This window comes from Callorhinus ursinus, unplaced genomic scaffold (genome assembly GCF_003265705.2).
Source record: "Callorhinus ursinus isolate GAN/ISIS: 27379988/994484 unplaced genomic scaffold, GSC_fseal_2.0 scaffold11, whole genome shotgun sequence".
NCBI lineage: Eukaryota > Metazoa > Chordata > Mammalia > Carnivora > Otariidae > Callorhinus > Callorhinus ursinus.
This window is the reverse complement of record NW_027397073.1, coordinates 26268622-26288505: the sequence shown is the minus strand read 5'-3', so window position 1 is coordinate 26288505 and position 19884 is coordinate 26268622. Positions and strand designations below refer to the sequence as shown.

Below are 19884 nucleotides of genomic sequence, written 5' to 3'. Positions count from 1 at the left end.
GGTACATCTGCCTATCTTTCTAGAACTCTTTCTTTAAAATGTGCTACACAAGTTGTTTAGTTACCTCAAATTAAGTGGTTAGAATAATTCCCTCCAAGGTCTTTGTTCCCGCCCCTAGGGTGATGAGCGACAGCTGTCAAAATCTTCCCAAGATCAGTCAGCAGAGGCCACGGTCCAGAACCACAGTGGGGAAGTCAGGGGATGTCAAATCCCTCCATCAGGAGCATCCTAAACAGGTCTGGACAGCTTTGCTTGGCATTGGTAAAACTGCAGGTGGCTGAGAAATAGCTCCAAGAAAAAAGTCACATTTATTTATTTAAGGACAATGTTTTTAAAATGCTGTGTGATTTTGTTAAATTGTAGATTTTCTTCTGGATTAAAACCACAGGCAAATCTCTAGTCTTCCCAGAGTTTTTTAATTTGAGCGGGAGGTCTCCTTCCTCCCCCTAGCCTTTCCTCTGGTCAGAGTGCTAGGTGACAGGCTTTGAGGGGTTCGGCCTGGGCCCAGTCAAAGCAGGGGGCCTGGTTGCTACAATGCTCAATCATCCCATTTGCGGTAACTGTAGGTGGCAAGTCTTCCCGTCCCAAAGCACATTCCCGGGCTCCTCAGATTAGGCCAGGGATAGTCTCAGGAATGGCTGGGTTTCTCCAAAGCACACATGGTCAGTCCCCACTCCGGACCTCCACACTGGACAATCTTGGGGACAGGGTGGGCAGCAAGAGAAGAGAGCCCAGCAGGTGGGTGAGATCAATGGCTCCTGACTCAGGGGATCCATACCTAGAACCTCCTGGGTTGGGATAAACATACCAGGTTTCAGAGGAAAGAGAACCAACTGAAATTGGGAAAAGGAATGGGAAGACTGGATGTCAGAGATGCCCGGCGGGATAGAAAGGAATAATCATGAAACTCTATTGTCAGAAGGAATCTCTCACTCTCAAAGAGGTTGTATACCTCTGGCCAGTGTAGTCTGAACTCAGGTGGAAGGGAGGTGAAGGTGGGGCAGGAGAATTCCACAGGTGGCTGGTTGACTATTGACTCTGCTCCATCTCCAAACTTAGCCACTCCCAGCATCAAACACCTCTGGTTACAGGAGAAAAGCCAGGGAGTGGGTTTGGGTTGAGGCACCGTGGTTTCCTCCACTGGAAAAGCTCCTCAGAGCCCATGGCTTCCAGCGACAGCTCTTCCCACATGGCGCAGGCAGCCAGCGAACTCATCTTGTTGGGACTGCACAGAAGTGGCTGAATTTCACATGGGGTTCCCATCTACTGAACTGATATCCAGTGTGTGATTTGGGACGAGGGAATAGGCAGTTTCTACTGGCTTTTGTAACTTGCTTTCCATGGCTGACTTCCCGCTGGCTTCCTCTTTCTTCAGGAGGCTGTCACTAATTCTCACGCGGAGAGTGCTGACTTTGGCTTGAGTATATCAGGAATCAACAAAGGCAGTGGAGAAGAAAATGTCCGCCCACAAAAAGTAAGTGGAATTCATGAATCTAGCACCAAAAGGGGAAATCCCTTTTCTTTCTAAAAATGAAAACTAAAAAATGTTACTGTTGTCAAACAGAAAAGCTAATATAGAATGGTCAGAGCCTGGCTATGAGGTGGGCTGAGAAGAACACTGGCTGAGGATTAGAGCCCTGGGGTTCTGGTCTGAATCTCCTTTCTGGATGAATGGTCTTGAAGGAACTCCCCATCTCTAAGAATCTCAGTCTCCCTATTTGTAAACTCAGGAGTTTGGAAGAGATGGCTTCCAAAGTCACTGTCAGCTTAAACATCCTGTGATTGAAATGGTAAACGTCGGTGTTCTGCATCATTGAAGGAGTTATGGCGGAGTACTCATCTTTCTCCTCCCTGCCTGTGGTAGTTGACTAGTGGTGGCACCTTGTCTCCCTGGGGGTGTGGCTCTAGGCTTAACTGTCATTTCACGTGAACCATGAAACCTCAGTTGAAATAGGGTGGATCTTGTCCCTACTAGATATCTCTACTCCTTTCATGATGAACCTCGTGTCTTGATTCATAAATAAGAGCTGCTCAAATAGAAAAGACTAATTGGGTAGATGTAGGCAAAAAGCAGGTTAACACATGTCCTTTGGAGATGCGAAGAAGCAGTATCAATATCAACAGGTTTCTCTTGATTATAACTTCAGGGGTTGTATTTCTTGTTAGAGCCATCTCTCTTTCTTCGGGCAAGTTCTCAGACTACAGGACTTCAGATTTACCTCTGGCCAGCTCTTCTTGGGTAAATGAGACTCTGGCTGTGTGCGCTTGGAGGGGAAGCTGGGAGCATCTCCCTGGAAATGAAGGGAGCTCTCATTGGCCTGAACTGGCTCCTTGGGAGGGCCTCCATTATATGGGTGATCGCTGGAGATGATGCATTCAGATCAGTGCCTCCCTCGGAGAAATACTTCCCAGTTCACCTCTGCCACTTTCATTGTGTTTTCGGCCACTTTGGCCTAGTAATTTTGTGGCCCTAGTTTCTCCTGTGAACATCTCACGTTGATATGAATAGTTGTTTCTGATCAGGTCACAAGGGAGGGACTATTTAACCCAGCACTTAACCTTTGAAGGAGTCTGGTTATAAGTTCTCTTTCCAGCAGAAGTGTCCTCAGGGTTGAAATGTAGATGGTTTTCTTCCTAGCACTGCAAATGTTCATAAACTGAACAAGGGTATATGGCCAGGGGCCCATCTCCAAAATGGGTCTATCATTGCCATGTTAGGGCCCCTAGCTTCAGGGTTCCTGAGCCCCCCTACAAATTTAGTAGGCACGGTGTTCTTAAAGGCACTAGTCAGATTGCCTAGGTTCAAAACCCTGCTCAGACTTTCCCAGCTGTGTGACCTTGGGCAAGTCATTCAATCTTGCCGAGCCTCATTTCTCTTATCTAGAAAATGGAAATAATCAGCCTGTGCTTTAAACATCACGAGTGGAGAGTGTTAGCATAGTGCCCGGCATATAACATGCACTCAGTAAGTGCTGGCGACTGCTGCCAATATTCCTTTTCTGCACGCATCCTTCCTTTTTCCTTCTGCCTGCGGGGAAGGCAAGGGGGCGCTGGGAGGAGTATGGGAAGACAGATATCTGGGTTCGAATCCTGGCCTTAAGCCACTTGTTAGATGGGACTCTACTGAGTGGAGAACGTACATGATAGTAAGTGGGAGCTACTGTTACTCCTACGTCAATGAGTTCTTCCCGTGCGGGGGATGTTTCCAAGGACCAGACAACGTAGGGGAGGCAGACCTGTAAGGAAGCAGAGGGCGTGGTGTCAGAAAAATGCTTGGGAATTTCCATTCAAACCAACTTCACTCTGAAGAGTTTATTTGCAACTTAATTTTTTTTTCTAGAGTGCCCAACTTGAAGAAATCGTCTCGTTTATGATTAGTGCAGGTTCTTTTTAAAGCCCCACTTTAAGTTTGCCCTACATATCAGGATACATAAAGGTGTCTTGACTGACTGAAGCTGAGCTATTAGGGATAGTCTTCCCCCCATGTTTTAATGGTGTAAATAACCATTACTCCCTTTCAGGGCCAAATCATTGACTTCCGAGGGCTGCTCACAGATGCCATCAAAGGAGCAACCAGCGAACTTGGCTTGAACAGCTTTGACTGTAACCCCGACCCCTCAGTAAGTGGCTAAGATGTGACATTCATCTTGCAAACTACCAACATCTAGACGAACTTCAGAAATATAATTTTGAGTCCAGACAAACCTTGAGATCAAATCGAAGGTCACAGCAACCTGCCACCACTTATGTCACCGAGATCCAGGCCCCGTTTTGCTTCTAAATTATGAGCAATATTGTAACGTAAGGCTTTCTGTTCCTATCGTCAGGAACGACTGTTGAAACCTCTGAGTGCATTTATTGGCATGAATAGTGAGATGCGAGAATTGGCAGCTGTGGTGAGCCGGGTAAGATCTGATATTCAATTCACAAATTTACGGAGGCGGATTGGGGCTCCTGGAACATTGTGGGCTGCTTCTTTTATTAATAACAATAAATATGATCATTTATTTATAAAGTGCCCTCACTTGCAAAGGCACTCATATTGTTTAGAGGCACAATAATGCATGATAAATAAATTATAGAATCATAAAATTACAATACAAAAAGCCCACCATCTCACTACAGAGGCCAAGAAAACCAAAAGGGAAAAAGACTTAGAAGGGAAGGGACAGGTGAAAGGTTTGAGAGCAGAGCCAAGAGTTAAGGAAAGAAAGCCTCTTAGAGAAGGAAAGAGCATGCCTGTGTCTTGTTTAAACAGTCAAAGTCTAGAAACAGAGATGTTGGGAGTCTAATGATTTCATCATTGGAAATTTCCATGAAAAACAAGATTAGCAGGAAAGAGCTTATCATCTGGACTACTGATTTTTAAGTTTACCCTCCAGAATTTATTTATTTTAATTTCTTCTTTTTAAAAAAATTTAAATTCAACTAGCCAACATATAGTACGTCATTACTTTTAGATGTAGAGTTCAGTAATTCATCAGTTGCATATAACACCCAGTGCTCATCACATCACGTGCCCTCCTTACTGCCCGTCACGGTTACCCCATCCCCCGGCCCACCTCCCTACCCTCCAGAATTTAAAAACAGTGAAGTCTCATGGTTAACGCCTGGAATCAGCTCTGGGATCAGTTGAGCTGGATTTGATTTCTACATCCTTCTCTTTCTAGCCACGTGACTTTGAGCAAGTTCCCTGGAAACAGGATAGATTCCTGAGTTATAGGGTACTTATCTGATATCTAGCAATCTCATATTTAATGAAAGACTGAAAGCCAAGCAGACTCAGAGAGATGTTTAATATGCTCCAAAAAATGCGCAGGTATTCCGCAGTAAAAGGGTTCCCTAGCTCTGGCTGTTCAGTTCAGCCGCGGTTACTGCCCCTATTAGGTATCAAGCACGCGCTGGGGGCTGGAAACACAAAGATGAACGAATCAGACACAGTCCTTGCCTATGGAAGTCTTTCATCCCATGGGTAAGGTGCACTTGGAGAACATAAAGGAGGGGTATTTTGTGCCAAAGGGTAGGGAAAGCATGAGGGAAGAAGATACACAAGAAATAGGCACATGAAAATGCACAAGAGGAAGGGTGGAGGGTTCTGGACCAAATAACATACACCTGGAAATTGTACAGCTTTGAGCCGAATGAGCCACAAGGAGCCACAAGGAGTGGTGGGGAAGGGGGCTGCAGAGAGAGGCCAAGTAAGGGGCACAGTGAGCACTAACCCAGGGCTGGAAGTGGCCTGTAGGACGTGGGAAATCTTTGAAAGGTGTCCATCGGCAGAATGGGATACTCAAATGTGTTTTTCGTCTGTTCTAATGACAGTGTGGTGGCTGGATATCAAAGAAATGGAGATGAGGAGACCAGCTCTCGAGTTATTACTAGTGAGAGAGGACGAGGTCTGAGCCAGGCCGTGGTAATTAGGATGCAAAGGAGAGCAGAGAAAAAAAAAATTTCTATGCCCTTAAAAATCAATAGTCTCGTTACTGTTTCTGCAAAAAGACAACATGACTAGTGATGACAGAGTTATAGAGTAGAAGTGGCCTGAAATGATTCCACCCAGCATCTTTTCTACAATACCATGGGAAGAAGTCATCCAGTCTCTGCTTGAATGCTTACAGTGATGGGGAGATCACCACCTCATGACTGATAACTTTTGTTGCTATAAGGAGGAACTTCCTATTGGGAAGTTAAACACTGCTCTGTGGAACTCAATGTCAGCTCTAGAAGAGGGCAAGAAATACTGCTCTCATCTATGGATGCTTTGAATTCCAAGGTAGATGAGTCCCCACTCTGTGCCAACCTTTTCCTTAGAAAGTATGGTAGTAAGAATGTGAGTGGGTGGTGGGCTATCCTGCAGATCCACAATCTGAATAGGGGGCGTTCTCCCAAGATTTTGGAAGACGGAGTCCTTTCTCTGTCGCTGTATCAATGGATCATGCCCATTACGCACCACCAAAATCACTCGTATGAATATTTTCGCTAATAAAAGTGGTCAGTCGTGGTGGAGGGGATGTGGGAGGGTGGGCGACAGGGATGGGGGTATACCATCTCATCAGCATTGAAAAACCATACTTTAAAGACATTTTTTTAAACTTAATTAATTTATTTATTTTTAACGATTTTATTTATTTATTTGACAGAGAGAGACACAGCGAGAGAGGGAACACAAGCAGAGGGAGCGGGAGAGGGAGAAGCAGGCTTCCCGCCGAGCAGGGAGCCTGACGCGGGGCTCGATCCCAGGACCCCGGGATCATGACCTGCGCCGAAGGCAGACACCCAACGACTGAGCCACCCAGGCGCCCCAAAAACCGTATTTTTATATTTTGAACCATGTGTATTATTTAAAAATTAGATAAATATAGGGGCGCCTGGGTGGCTTAATCAGCTAAGCGTCCAACTCTCGGTTTTGGCTCAGGTCATGATCTCAGGGTAATGAGATTGAGCCCTGCGGTGGGCTCTGCACTCAGCAGGGAGTCTGCTTGAAGATTTTCTCTCTCTCTGCCCCTCCTTCCCTTCAGGTGCACACACACTCTCTCTCAAATAAACAAACAGATCTTTAAAAAAATTAAATGACTATAAAAATAGTTACCAGATTGTTCTGTAGTCACTCAGAATGACTTTTAAAAGGAAGCTTTTTCTGATGTAACACTAGATACTCAGTATGCTTGGAACTGCCCCTACTGAGAAAGGCCCTGAGTGGCTGTTCTGAGGCGTCCTGTGGAATTGAAGTTTGGAACCTGTAAATTAGTTATCAGTAAAAGCTACCTTAATTGATTGCCCCAGATGGTTGCTACAGGGCTCCACTAGCAGAGGGCAAACTGTGCTTTTGCTTGCTTGTTAGCTTCCTTGAATTCTGTAGAAGCAATTGCTCCTGATGGAAAGTAGGGAGAGATCACTAGGGAAAAAGAGAAATTGGTTTCAGAGGAACATTATCTCTTTTAGGCCACAAATTAAGAAAGCATTTGCGAGATCAAGGAGCAAGCGAGGCCAGGCCCTGGCTGGGAACTCTGTTTTGCAGTAAAAGCCAATGTAATTTGAAGGCATATTCTGTAGCTTCTTTGATTACAGTCATAAATCAACATGGTTTGCTATTGACTGAAGACAGGTATAGTCCATCGTTAGGAGATTTTGTTTCCTCTTAAAAGTACCATATTATCTCATCAATCTCTTCTTCAGGGAAAATCACGGAATATGTTCATGGCATCCATTTGGTGAACTAGCCCATAATTACAATGCATATATATACATATATCTAATATGGGGAGTTTTTATCACCAGCACTTTATGTCCTATTGTAAGTCAAGTGTTCTGCTGCTCCTGTGTTTATTACAGCTGTGGAGGAAAACATTAGTTTTAACAAAATGATCAAATGTGCATTGCAGGACATTTATCTCCATAATCCAAACATAAAGTGGAATGACATTATCGGACTCGATGCAGCCAAGCAGTTAGTCAAAGAAGCTGTTGTGTACCCTATCAGGGTAAGGATGGGAAGCCTCTTGGGGGTTGTTCCTGTTCATTATCCATTGGCCAAACTGTATGTCATGCACCCATCAGGAAGAGAAGGGCAGGCTGTTCTTCTGTCATCTAGTTAACTTTTTGCCTGTGTCACAATATTTGGTTAAACACTGGGGTGCCAAGGCCCTGTCGATTTAAAATCATGTTACATATTGGTTCAAGGCAGGTCTGTTCAAGTGATCATTTAAGATCTAAGACTCTAATGTAGATGATTTGTCAGTTACCATAGATTGGTTCAAATTAGCCTGCCTCCCTAAAAATATACTTATTATAGTAGAAAGGCCTCCTCTAAGAGAGGGCCTCTCACTTTATTTCTATAGATCTTACCCCCCCCCAATACCCCCATCATCTGAGGTTCTGCTTTTGACTTTTTGTAAAGACTAGACGGCCCCTTCCAGGGCACTGGCCAGTAAAGCCACCATGTTATGCTCACTGCTTTTTCCCGACAAGTCTCCGTGCAGAGTGGGTCATGAAACAGGAAGGAGAATAGGAAAATAAGATGTTCCATGTCGGGTTTACGACTGTGGTGACGAGAAGGTCTGTATACCACATAGCTTTGGCTGTATAACAGACCACCCCAAAACGTTGTGCCTTAAAACAACAATCATTTATTTGTGTGCAATTGTGGCGGTAGGCAGTCTGGGCTGGGCTCATCTTTTCCACCTGGTACTGGCTGGGCTTACGTGTCTGCGGCACCAACTGGCGTGGCTGGGAAAGTTGGAACAGACAAGACGACTGAGCCTTGTCGCTGTGCCTCTCATCCTCCAGCAGGCAGGCCCAGTCTTGTTCCTGTGGCGACACAGACTTCCCAGACAGAAGCCAGAAAGGGCAGGTCCCAATCCAACAGCATTTTTCATGTCTCTTCTTATTACAGTCCTTATATTTTCAAGTCTCTTCTTATATTTGCTAATGTCTCAGTGGCCAAGGTCACAAGGCCAAGTCCAGATTCAAGTGGTGGAGAAATGTACTCTACCGAGAGGCAGAAATATACTCTGCCTCTCAGTGGAAGGAGCTGCCGATAATTTGTGACCATTTTCTGTGATCTCTCAAAGTCAAGATAACATATTTATTGTATTGAATAATCTATTGATTCTTACCACTGAGCCCACGCAGCCCCTGATTTTTGGTTGCTTCTATTCTAATGAGACAAAAATCAATAAATTTGGATGGTCTCTCCTGCTTTCTTCCTGTGTTTAGACAGGGGGGTAAGGAATATACTGGCATTCAGAATTAGTAGAAATTTATTCACCCTTTCCTCTAAGTGGCTCTACAGTATAAGTTTCCTGGGAAAGGACAGAACATCTCATTGAAACTCTGGATATGTTAACTCCATGGTGTTATAACCTTTGTATGTGATGGCATCAAGATTTTGGCATTAGCATCAGCAAGAAACCAGTAGCTAGTTACAATTTTACTATGGTTTTTCCTTCTCCCTTGTTCTCTATCAACTCTCCCTTCCCTCTAGACTGTCTGATTTTGAACTAATGAGAGAGAATCCCTGAAGTCCATGCATGTCCTGTTTGGAGTCCTTGTCTCATAATGCATTCAGCACTGAATGTTCCCAACTTCTAAATCAGGCTTTGCCATAGCTTTGTGCTTTATTAATATACACCTTTGTTGTTGGTTTTAGTGTTTATCTTAAAGGGTATTCCTGGTTCACAACATTCAAAAGATTGCCCTGTACAGAGAACTCCGGGGGAAATAATGTTATGTATGTAGGAAATAACTACTGGAGCGGGAAAGTACCTAGATATGCCTTTCTTTTCCTTAAAAAAAAAAAAAAAATTGCTCTTTTAAAAAGCTACAAAAATTAAGCCAGGCATGGCTATTAAGTGTGAAAGTAAAACTGGGGTAAATAAGATGTAAACAGAAGCAGCCAGCCTTAAGAAAAGGAAGACGTGACTCTCTGAGTTGTGCCATGTTTCAGTCCAGCTTCCTTCATTTGTCTGTGCTAACGGTGTGCAGGCTGATGTACTGATGCCAAACCTCATCTTTGTTCCTTGTTTCCACAGTACCCACAGCTGTTTACAGGAATCCTTTCTCCCTGGAAAGGACTGCTGCTGTATGGCCCTCCAGGTAAAGGAATCTTTCTGTTTTGGTCTTGATATCAAGTGTGTGCCGAGGATGAGTTGCCCTATCTGTCCTCATTAGGGCTGGAGGCTGATGAGCGCTGGGTAACCACCTCCTTTTTCACTTGTGAGATTGACTTCTATCTGTGAGCAGGGGAACGGAGCTCAGGTGTCACTCATGTTTTATCCCCATGTGTCTCTAGGTACAGGAAAGACTTTACTAGCCAAAGCTGTGGCCACGGAGTGCAAAACCACCTTCTTTAACATTTCTGCATCTACCATTGTCAGCAAATGGAGAGGGGATTCCGAAAAACTTGTTCGGGTAGGAATTCTTGATTTTGCCTTTTTTACAATAAGCTCCAGCAGAATACGATGGTACACGATGATGTTAGAGCTTATTTGTTTTAATAGAATTTACCCTGGATTTTGATTACCAAAAGCCCAGGAGATGGGCTATTATATGTGGATATTAATCTTGTCCCCATCAGCAAAACATGATCTCCTTTCCTTCAGGAATGTGACCAACAGTCCTTTTTTGATTCCTGTAGCTTAGGAACGGAAGCTGGGACAAAGGTTTTTTATGAAGTGGAATATTTTTTTCTTCATTCAAGAAGCATTTATTATTAAGCATGTGCAGTATATTCAGTTAACATTTATCGAGAAGCTACTACCGTATGCTAATTCCTACACTAGATACTCTCAGAAAGAATCAAGAAATTGAAAACAATTATTTTTTCAGATGCCCTGAGCAACATTCCTCCACAGTGCCCCAAAGCCTTACAGTTTCTTCCGCTCCTTAGGAGAGAAATATAAAATATATTTTATGTAAAATATAATACAAAATTTTATGTTATAAAATTTTACTATACTTTCCAGTCACCTTAAGAGAACATCTATTTATGATTTACACCTCATTGTAAGGTGGGCCCTTCTCAGAAGTCCTGTTAAACAGTTGAATTCTGTAGAATGACTGGTATGAAATCAATACTAAGTCAGTGTAAATACCATGTATTTTCTGAAAAGAAATTACTCTAAAATATTAGGCTTGTTATATTCCCTTGGATGACTCATTTTCAAAATATTATGGCTTACTTGGAAGTCATAATAGAATATTTTTATAGGATTGATTTACCTAAAATGACCTATTATTTATTACTTTGATACTTTTCTCAAGTTACTTCAAATGTGTAAGTTTTTATAAATTTTTATCACCCCTTCAAGATTGTAATTCGTGGAAATCCACGTTGACATCTGTTTCTTTGTTCTTTGAGTCTACCTTAGTACCAGGTCTAAAGGTGGGGTTGGATCTTACCTGTTCCTAAATTTGTGGGTTCTTTTTTTTTCTTAAAGATTTTATTTATTTGAGAGAGAGAATGAGAGAGAGAGAGAGAGAGAGAGCACATAAGGGGGGGGAGGGTCAGAGGGAGAAGCAGACTCCCCCCGCTGAGCAGGGAACCCGATGCAGGACTTGATCCCAGGACTCCAGGATCATGACCTGAGTCGAAGGCAGTCGCTTAACCAACTTAGCCACCCAGGTGCCCCAAATTTTTGGGTTCTGTGTGATACTAGTTAGTCTGATTTCAATTAGCTAAAATCCAACTAACTATAAAATCTTCATCAGCCTGAAGACTTTTTTTTAACATTCCATTTCTATGTGCTGAGGAACAATAAAACTTTTACAAGATGACCCCAGAATCAGTTTAGATTCATCACCTGTCATGAAAAGTGGTGTTTACAACTGTGAGCACAAAACACTGCAAGATGCTCAAAGAAAGATTACATTATATTCCCTGGACAGGACATCCCTAAACAGAAGAATAAATTCAAATATTTTATGAATATTCTTTTTTCTTAAAGATTTTATTCATTTATTTCAGAGAGAGAGAGCACACGCGCATGTGCAAGCATGAGCAGTGGGAAAGGCAGAGTGAGAAGCAGACTCCCCACTGAGCAGGGAGCCTAATGCAGGACTCTGTCCCAGGACCCTGGGATCATGACCTGAGCCGAAGGCAGATGCTCAACTGACTGAGCCACTCAGGCGCCCCTTTTATGAATATTCTCAATGAAGATTGAAACTACTAAAAGAATTGTCTTGTTTAATGTTGGATAGCCAGAAAAGTCATTTAACAAGGACTCTCCATTCTGTGTGAACATTTTATTTAACTAAAGTTTTCCTTTGCTTCAGTATTATTTTGTTAGAATTTTTTTTTTAAAGATTTTATTTATTTATTTGACAGAGAGAGACACAGTGAGAGCAGGAACATAAGCAGGGGTAGTGGGAGAGGGAGAAGCAGGCTTCCCATGGAGCAGGGAGCCCGATGTGGGACTTGATCCCAGGACCCTGGGATCATGACCTGAGCCAAAGGCAGACGCTTAACGACTAAGCCACCCAGACGCCCTATTTTGTTAGAATTCTAAGGGCAAGGAAATGATTCCTCCCCCAATTTCTTCCCTTCCTTTCCCAAATATTTTTTAAAAATAACTATGTTGGGGTGCCTGGGTGGCTCAGTCAGTTAAGTGGCTGACTCTTGATCCCAGCTCAGGTCATAATCTCGGCTCAGGTCATGATCTCAGGGTCCTGGGACCAAGCCCCACGTCAGGCTCTGTACTCAGCAGGGAGTCTGCTTGAGGATTCTCTCTCTCTCTCCCTCTCCCCTTCCTCCCACTCATGCTCCCTCTCTTTCACTCTCTAAAATAAATAAACAAATCTTAAAAAAAACCACACTAGTATTTTGGAAAAAAAAAAAAAAAGGTACAAAAGGGAATATAGACCCTTGAGCCCTCTCCCTAGAGGCAACTACTACAGTTTGCTAGAGCAGCCTTTCAGGACATTTATCTATATCTATATTAATATCAACAACTTCCATCTATATCTCCCTTCCTTATTAAATACAAGCTGGAACATACGACACATAACCTTGTATACCTTTTGATTTTTTTCCACACTCAAGAATATAACTTGGCTGTTGTTCCACACTATTATAGACAGAACAGTTCTTTTATAAGTCTGCATGGCATTTCATTGCCCATGTATACCAAAATGTAATTAACCTGTCTTTTCTCAATGGACATTTAGGTTGTTTCTAGTCTCTTGCTATCGTGAACAAAGCTACAGTAAACAATCTTACTATATACGTGTCCTTGCATACATAGTAGTGTAGGACAATTTCTTTGAAGTAGAGTTGCTAGGTCAGAGAGAATGAAAAATCACTGATTGCCAAATTACCTGACAACAGTGTTGCACCAGCTTACACACCCATCAATGATGTGCACTGCTCATTTGCTTCCCCCACCCTGGCCAACGCTTGCAGTACTTAAATTTAAAAATCTTTGCCAATCTGATAGTGAAAGTAATATTTCAGTGCTCAAATATGCATTTATTTAATTCTGAATGAACTTGAGCATCTTTTTATAGGTTTAGAAGATATGTGTATTTTCTTTTTTTCTGTGAAATGCATTTTTGGTTTTGGATATTTAAAAAAATAATTCAACAGGAAAATAGATAACCTCTGCTAACCTTGAAGGATCTCATCTTCTATCCTTTCAGAAATTATTTTCTGAGCTCTTGGAAAGATCCTCACCTGGAAAATCTTGGTCATGCTGTCAAGATCTTTACTATGAAGTTTTCAGATAAAGAGAGCAGCCCTTCAGGACCTTCCCCTAAATCAGAGACACTTTCCTACCATTTGTTTCTCTTTTCAGATAAAGAGAGCAGCCCTTCAGGACCTTCCCCTAAATCAGAGACACTTTCCTACCATTTGTTTCTCTTTCTATTCCAATTAAAGAGTTATTTATAGGGAACCCTTGGGTTATGTTCCTCCCTCCCCTCCTAATGTTCTTGCCTCCTAGGAATTGATGCTATTGAATAGTTGAGTGGTCTCTTCAGCAAATGCACACACCTGTTGGTGCTTACATCTTTCAACACCCTCCCGCTGCCCCCCAGTCATATGATTTAACTTCCTCCAAGTACTTTTGAAAATTTTAGACTAATGCTTCCAGAGCACTTACCCGGAATTCTATATATTCTCTGGCACTGGAAAGAGCAGTGGCGTGGTCAATATGGAGACATAGGCTCCAGATGTGGTTCTCCTTCCAACTGGATGTTTGGTCTTGTAGAGCCTCTTGGTCTCTCTGCACCTTAGGGAGCACCTTAAGGTGCTTAAAAACATGTGTGGTTCTATTAAAGAGTTCTGATATTCTACTTTTCACTGGGAAGATTGCTGCTATTGTAATCATCCTTAGTATCAGTTATATCTGGGCTTTTTTTGTGATAAGGAAAACAAGTTACTGGCTTCTAATGAGAGGGTCTCTATTGTGTCTAAAAGGCATTTGTGATGTGTGTCCCAGCATTGATACTGTTCTCTCAGTTCATTAGGCTGAGCCAGTTGTCTCGGCTGAATGAAATAGGATTCTGTGAAAGGAAAATACTTGAGGATGAGCATGGATGTACCATACGTGCACGCAGTGGTGAAGGTGAGGAATTTCCCACTCAGTGACAGGGAGACCTGTAAGGGATAACCTGCCACTACTCACGAAAACCACAATCTGGCCTTTTCTGGGCTCTTCTCCTCTTATTTGTTCTGTAATGCTTTGCTAGTGTTAAGTGACATGGAGAACAAATCCCCTATGCCTATTAAAGAACCTCTATTCTTTTCTAAATCTCTACTGCTTTCTCTGATCAACCAGTGAAGAATTATATATGGTGCTCAAGAGATCAGTTTCAAGGTTAAAAAAAAGAAAGGTTTAGTTTTTTATACTCTTTTCATCACCACCACATCTCCCTTTAGAGCTCTTTATTTTGTTTTTATATGTCTGTTCTTTTGCTGGCTGCTTTCCTGTTCTTGTTCAGTCTATAATATTTTATTTTGGAATGGAACATTTTATTCAATTGGGAATTGCCTTCGAGTACCTGAGCCTACCAAACAACAGTGTTTGGAGTGGAATGGGGGCCCCAAGGAGTGATATGGGGAGTAGAAAGGGGCAACATTCTTCAGCCTTGTTACCCATGACTGGAACTGTATCCTCTCCCTACAACCCTTCCTTCTAAGAATAACTTTCATTGTCCCTAAAGGTTAAGGGAAAATCAACAAATGAGTTTAAACATTCCAAGGCTTTTGTGTCCATATGGAACATATGATTGGCAGGGAGTCTCAGGGGCTAACTAACTGACTAGAAGCTCAGGAACTGAGTTTTATCTTAAGCTCTCCCATTTATGATTAGTAACCTTGAGCTCACCATTAACTCTCTCTGTCTCCAATTTTATCAAGTGATAAGTGGAAATAATTGGACCATCCAAGGGGTTGTGCTAAGGAGAAATAATTGCAATGATTATAAAGTTATTGTGAAAGAACAGAGTGCAGCATAAATGCTTAATATTACAGCCATCCTAAGCTTTTAATCTCTGGGAGCATCAGTGAACTTAAACTTAAGTATATGAATTTGAATATGTGGTTGCTTTTCTCCCACCCAGGTGTTATTTGAACTTGCCCGCTATCACGCCCCCTCCACCATCTTCCTGGACGAGCTGGAGTCAGTGATGAGTCAGAGAGGCACGGCTCCTGGGTAACAGACAGGGTTTTTTTTTTTTTTTTTTGGTCATCACTTCTCCCCTCTTGTAAGTGTGTTTGATGGTCGGAAGCCCATCGACATTTACCAGCAGAATGAGCCTATTAATAAGCCCACAAATTTTCTGCAGACACATGGAAAGGTCTTTAAATTAGATCCTGTTAACTGAATAGCTGATTTAAGGAGTTTTTATAACCGGAGGAAATGTCATCCTCCCTTCCCCCTTTCCCCACAGAGTGGTTTTCAGGCCTGAAGATCACCCAGCCCCATGATCCCAGGCTGCCATAACGGTCTTGCTGGCTCAAAATAGCTGTCTGTGACCACCTCCTCTGGAGCCAGAGGGGCTGCCTGCGGGGAATGGGGCTGCAAAGGCCAAGTCCCGAGAGGCAGCCCTCGACAAGGTGTGTGAGGCCAGGGAAGCCACCACTTCTCTGTGACATCAGGTTGTGGCTCAGCCTGATTTTAAATATGTCAAATATGTCATCTCTAAAGATTAAGTGTCCACTAATGTCCCCAGCAGGAAAGAACACATCTCAGACTGCAGTGAGCCTTCTGTGTGTGTGTGTGTGTGTGTTTTAAGAAAGTCTTTCTGTCTTAGTCAGAAGTATTCTTCTTTGAAACTTTTTACTAAACCTGGCTTGGAAAAACATGTCTCTGGGCAATCTCAACACAGCTGCATTTATTAATGGCCTCTAATGGTCCATTATCAAGGCAGAACTAGTAGTAATAAGAGGCAAATATTTAGCTTCTTGGATATATAACTACAATATAATTTATGAAATTTTACTTATTGGAAATCATTTTCCTAACAGCAAAGCAACCATTAAGATGCACCCAAGAGGCATGGCATTGATGGCATTGACTTAAATGGGAAAATTGCCATGGCTTAATGGGTGCTAGTCAGCCCCACGCTGGGACACCTTGTCTTTCTAATTCAGGACCTGATGGGAGCAGACCAGTGCACAGGCACCCAGCTGGGCACCCATCAGGCAGATCACTCTAGTGCTCATCTCACCTGCAAAGACCTGGCCCACCTGGCTGCCTTACCATAGTGACCTGTGCACTTGTGCTTCATTTGCTCTGTCCATCTCCACTCCCAGGTTTCCCCACAGCTTTGAATGTGCTAATTTGGGAACTTCATCAACTATCCTTGTGTGTGCTCCCAAGGGGAAGCTGAACGTCAGCTTCCTTGTCTGGAACTTGGACCCTAAAAGTAGAGTCTTCAAAGGGTCAGGGAATAAGGGCAGGTGCTCTGAAGACTTCGTGGGTCATATGATGTTAAGAGAAAAATTATGAGTAAATGCCAAATAAATATACAACTCTACTGTGAGTAGAGTTTCTCTTTCTCTTAAGAAAGGTAGTTTGATAGTGAGTGGCACAGTTCTTGAAAAAACACATACCTAATCGATGCTGCCACCATACACATGCAGAGATGAGAGGCTGAATGGCGTGTGGTCCAAGAAATGCATTTTTTGTCCTTTTACTTCAATCTGTACAAGTGAAGAGGAAGGAGAACCTGCTAATGTAGTCAGTATTTAGAGCCAATTTAGATTGTTAGGTCCTGTAGTGAGATCCTTCTTGTTGGGAGGGTCTTTGGCCGTGGTGGAGGTGGGGCTCAGAAGGTGAATTTGCACAGAAGACAGCCTCAATCTGCTGTGTGAGGAAAGCATACTTTCCATGTCATTATCTTAGTTCTTATTAGAAGAGAATGAAATAGATTCATTGTAGTAGCTCATCTCTCTTCTTCAATAGATTATATCCACAAATTATACTGAAAGAAATGCTGTGTATAAAAGTACTTTTATGCCCGCTACAGAAATGAAAGGATTCTTCTCAATTACACCGTTTTCACCAAGGGCAAACAGTACTGCAGGTAGACATAGCCCGGCTGCAGTAAGTCCATCAGGGCTACTGTCTACTTTTCAGCTGTTTTCTAGTTCACTGCCAGCCTTTGGTTTTCTTTTCAATATCGTCATCATGTTCATTTACTTCCTTTCTATCACCCTCTATGTGAAAATAGTACCAAACTGCTTGTTTCCTCCAACTCTAGTACAAGTGGCTCCTTAGAATGAGGCAGGGAACGTGTTCTACAGGCACCGAGTCATTGATGTGAATGCTACTCTTGTCCTGGAAGCAAAGGCTCCACGTCTTGGGAGAATCTCACCTCTGTGTCTCTCTGTAGGGGAGAGCATGAAGGAAGCCTTCGAATGAAGACAGAGTTACTGGTGCAAATGGATGGGCTGGCTCGCTCAGAAGATCTCGTGTTTGTCTTAGCAGCCTCTAACCTGCCATGGTAAGAGATCTTGTTACATTTTGAATACATTTTTAAAAAAGATTTATTTATTTGAGAGCAAATGCCCTAGAGGGGCAGAGAAAGATGGAAAGGGAGAATCTCAAGCAGACTCCTTGCTGAGCGCAGAGCCCTATGTGGGGGTTGATCCCATAACTTGGAGACCATGACCTGAGCCAAAATAGAGTCTAATGCTTAACTGACTGAGCTACCCAGGTGCCCCTTGAACACATTTTCATGAGCCACTGAGTACGGATGAAGACATTGTGTTGACCGTTTTGGGCAAAGGCTCATTGTTTGGTTCCAGCCCTGGGGAATTAATCGGAAGTCTTTCCTGGTCAAGTCCTCAGTCCTTGCTATCTGTACCATGAAAGAATCTGCCTTAATAGAAGGAACATAGGCCAGGCCTACCACTAACAATATTTAAAATGGACATTTTGGGGCACCTGGGTGGCTCAGTTGGTTAAGTGTCTGACTTCAGCTCAGGTCATGATCTCAGGGTCCTGGGATTGAGCCCCATGTTGAGCCCCACCTCAGGCTCCATGTTCAGAGGGGAGTCTGTTTCTCCTTCTCCCTCTGCCTTTCTCCCTGCTTGTGTTCTCTTTCCTTCTCTCTCTCTTAAATAAATAAATAAAATCTTTCAAAAAATAAAATGGACATTTTGAGTTTCAAGTCAAATTATTTACTATATTTGAGCAGGGCTTTGGCAGAGAACTATAAAATGCCAAAGTGTTCAGGCAGGATTCAAGGAATATTCCAGAAATAATATGTTTATACTTTAACAGTATTAAAATCAAACTTTTTTTTAAATTAGGAGGAGAATCTTTAATGTTGCATAGTAAATAGGAAGCTAAATAATCTCTAATTGAAAATATAATCTACTCTCAGAGTCTTTTATTTAAATTGTATCCCAGAGTGGTTTAAGAACAATTCTAGAAGTGGAATTGGGAAATAAGAGAGGTTGACTAGGGAAAAACAGTATCTATTTGGAGAGTATATTTAAAAAAAATAATTATAATCCCTTTATAGTTCCAAGAATATTTTCACATACATTATTTCTTTTGAGCTGCAGGTTAAGACAGGAGACAGATAAGGGAGTGCTGTTTTTTCCCATTTGCAGACAGGGACCAAGGACAAGGAAGGTCAATCCACCCAAAGTCCATAGCAAATCTGCAACAGAGCTGGGACTTGTCACCCTAACCCCCCACTATCCCCCTACCCCATCCATTTCTGTTTCCACATGCAAAGACGAAAGAGAAACTCTTCTGTCGTTTCTCTTGCTGGTCATCTAGGCTCCCAAAGAAGTCACTGAAAAGAGATGGTGATGTTCACATGTAATCTGTTATTTTAAATATATTCCTAATTTCAACCTGGTTCCACCTCCCCTCAAATTTATAAGACTTCACTAATGTGTAAGGTGATCAGCATTTATGTGTTCATGACAGAGGTATTTATATACAAATATTAAAGTGACGTCCAAGCAGAGAACTGTCATTTAAATGTGACTGTGAAATCCCTCAGAGAAAGAATCTCCATTGCTTCATCCATTTGAAATAGGGTTGATCATAAGCACTTTACTCCCCTCCCAGGTGATGTGGGAGTCAGCTGGAGAGGGTCTGTGCATGGCTCTGGGAATGTCTGTACACCCTGGGGGGACCGAAACATTTTCTACAGGAACAGAAAACCTTCTACTCCCGGTGAATACCTAGGACTTTGTTGAGGAAGTTACTGTGCTGCCACAATTTCCCCTAGGTGATCAGTTTTTGGTAAACCCCAAATAAAATGATCAGAGAAGAAAAAAAAAGGCAATCAATCAAATATTAAAGCTTAGAAGTCTTTTCCAAAAGAATTGCCCCTCATCACGGTAAATGACAAATACGCACAATGCTTTTGAGCTTTGCCTGCATCGTTACAATGTACCTTGGAACCAATATGTTCTTTCTGACCCACCCTTGAGCAGTGCTGGGCTCTAGAAAAACTTCTTACTATGAAAAATTCCAAACAGACACTAAAGAAGAGGAAAAAGCACCCACCATTTCCCAGTTTCAGTAACTAACATCTTGCCCAACTGATTTATTGATTTTTAAAGATTTTATTAATTTGAGAGAGAGAGCGTGCACAGAGGGAGAGGGAGAAGCAGGCTCCCCACTGAGCAGGGAGCCCGACATGGGGTTTGATCCCAGGACCCTGAGATCACAACCTGAGCCGAGGGGCAGATGCTTAGCCGACTGAGCCACCCAGGTGGCCCTTGCCCAACTGATTTAATCTATTCCTGCCCCCTCCCTCGTTTTGCTGCAGGACCTTAAAGTATATCCCAGACTGTCCTGTCCCTATCGTCATGTCACCTCTCACAATATGCCTCAGTATACATCTTTTTTTTTTTAAAGATTTTATTTATTTATTTGAGAGAGAATGAGAGATAGAGAGCACGAGAGGGAAGAG

At 42.6% G+C, this 19884-nt stretch overlaps 1 protein-coding gene and 1 long non-coding RNA gene across 3 annotated transcripts in view; one reads left to right on the top strand and one right to left on the bottom strand.

The window, feature by feature from the left end:
- Positions 1-19884, top strand: part of KATNAL2 (katanin catalytic subunit A1 like 2) — an 88384-nt gene that overhangs the window by 33645 nt on the left and 34855 nt on the right. The window contains exons 5-13 of the mRNA XM_025886882.2: positions 119-236; positions 1376-1474; positions 3522-3620; positions 3828-3905; positions 7383-7481; positions 9531-9594; positions 9791-9909; positions 15058-15149; positions 17335-17445. Coding sequence (XP_025742667.2) covers positions 119-236; positions 1376-1474; positions 3522-3620; positions 3828-3905; positions 7383-7481; positions 9531-9594; positions 9791-9909; positions 15058-15149; positions 17335-17445 — 879 coding nt within the window. The remainder of the gene's footprint in view (positions 1-118; positions 237-1375; positions 1475-3521; positions 3621-3827; positions 3906-7382; positions 7482-9530; positions 9595-9790; positions 9910-15057; positions 15150-17334; positions 17446-19884) is intronic.
- LOC141373729 (uncharacterized) overlaps positions 16562-19884 on the bottom strand; it is a 6973-nt gene continuing 3650 nt past the window's right edge. The window contains exons 2-4 of one of the 2 annotated variants that reach the window (XR_012380021.1): positions 18662-18750; positions 17317-17437; positions 16562-16642 (exon numbers count right to left, since the gene is read on the bottom strand). This is a non-coding gene — a long non-coding RNA (uncharacterized lncRNA). Of the gene's footprint in view, positions 16643-17316; positions 17438-18661; positions 19188-19884 lie in introns of those variants that run through there. The other variant, XR_012380020.1, reaches the window with a different exon arrangement.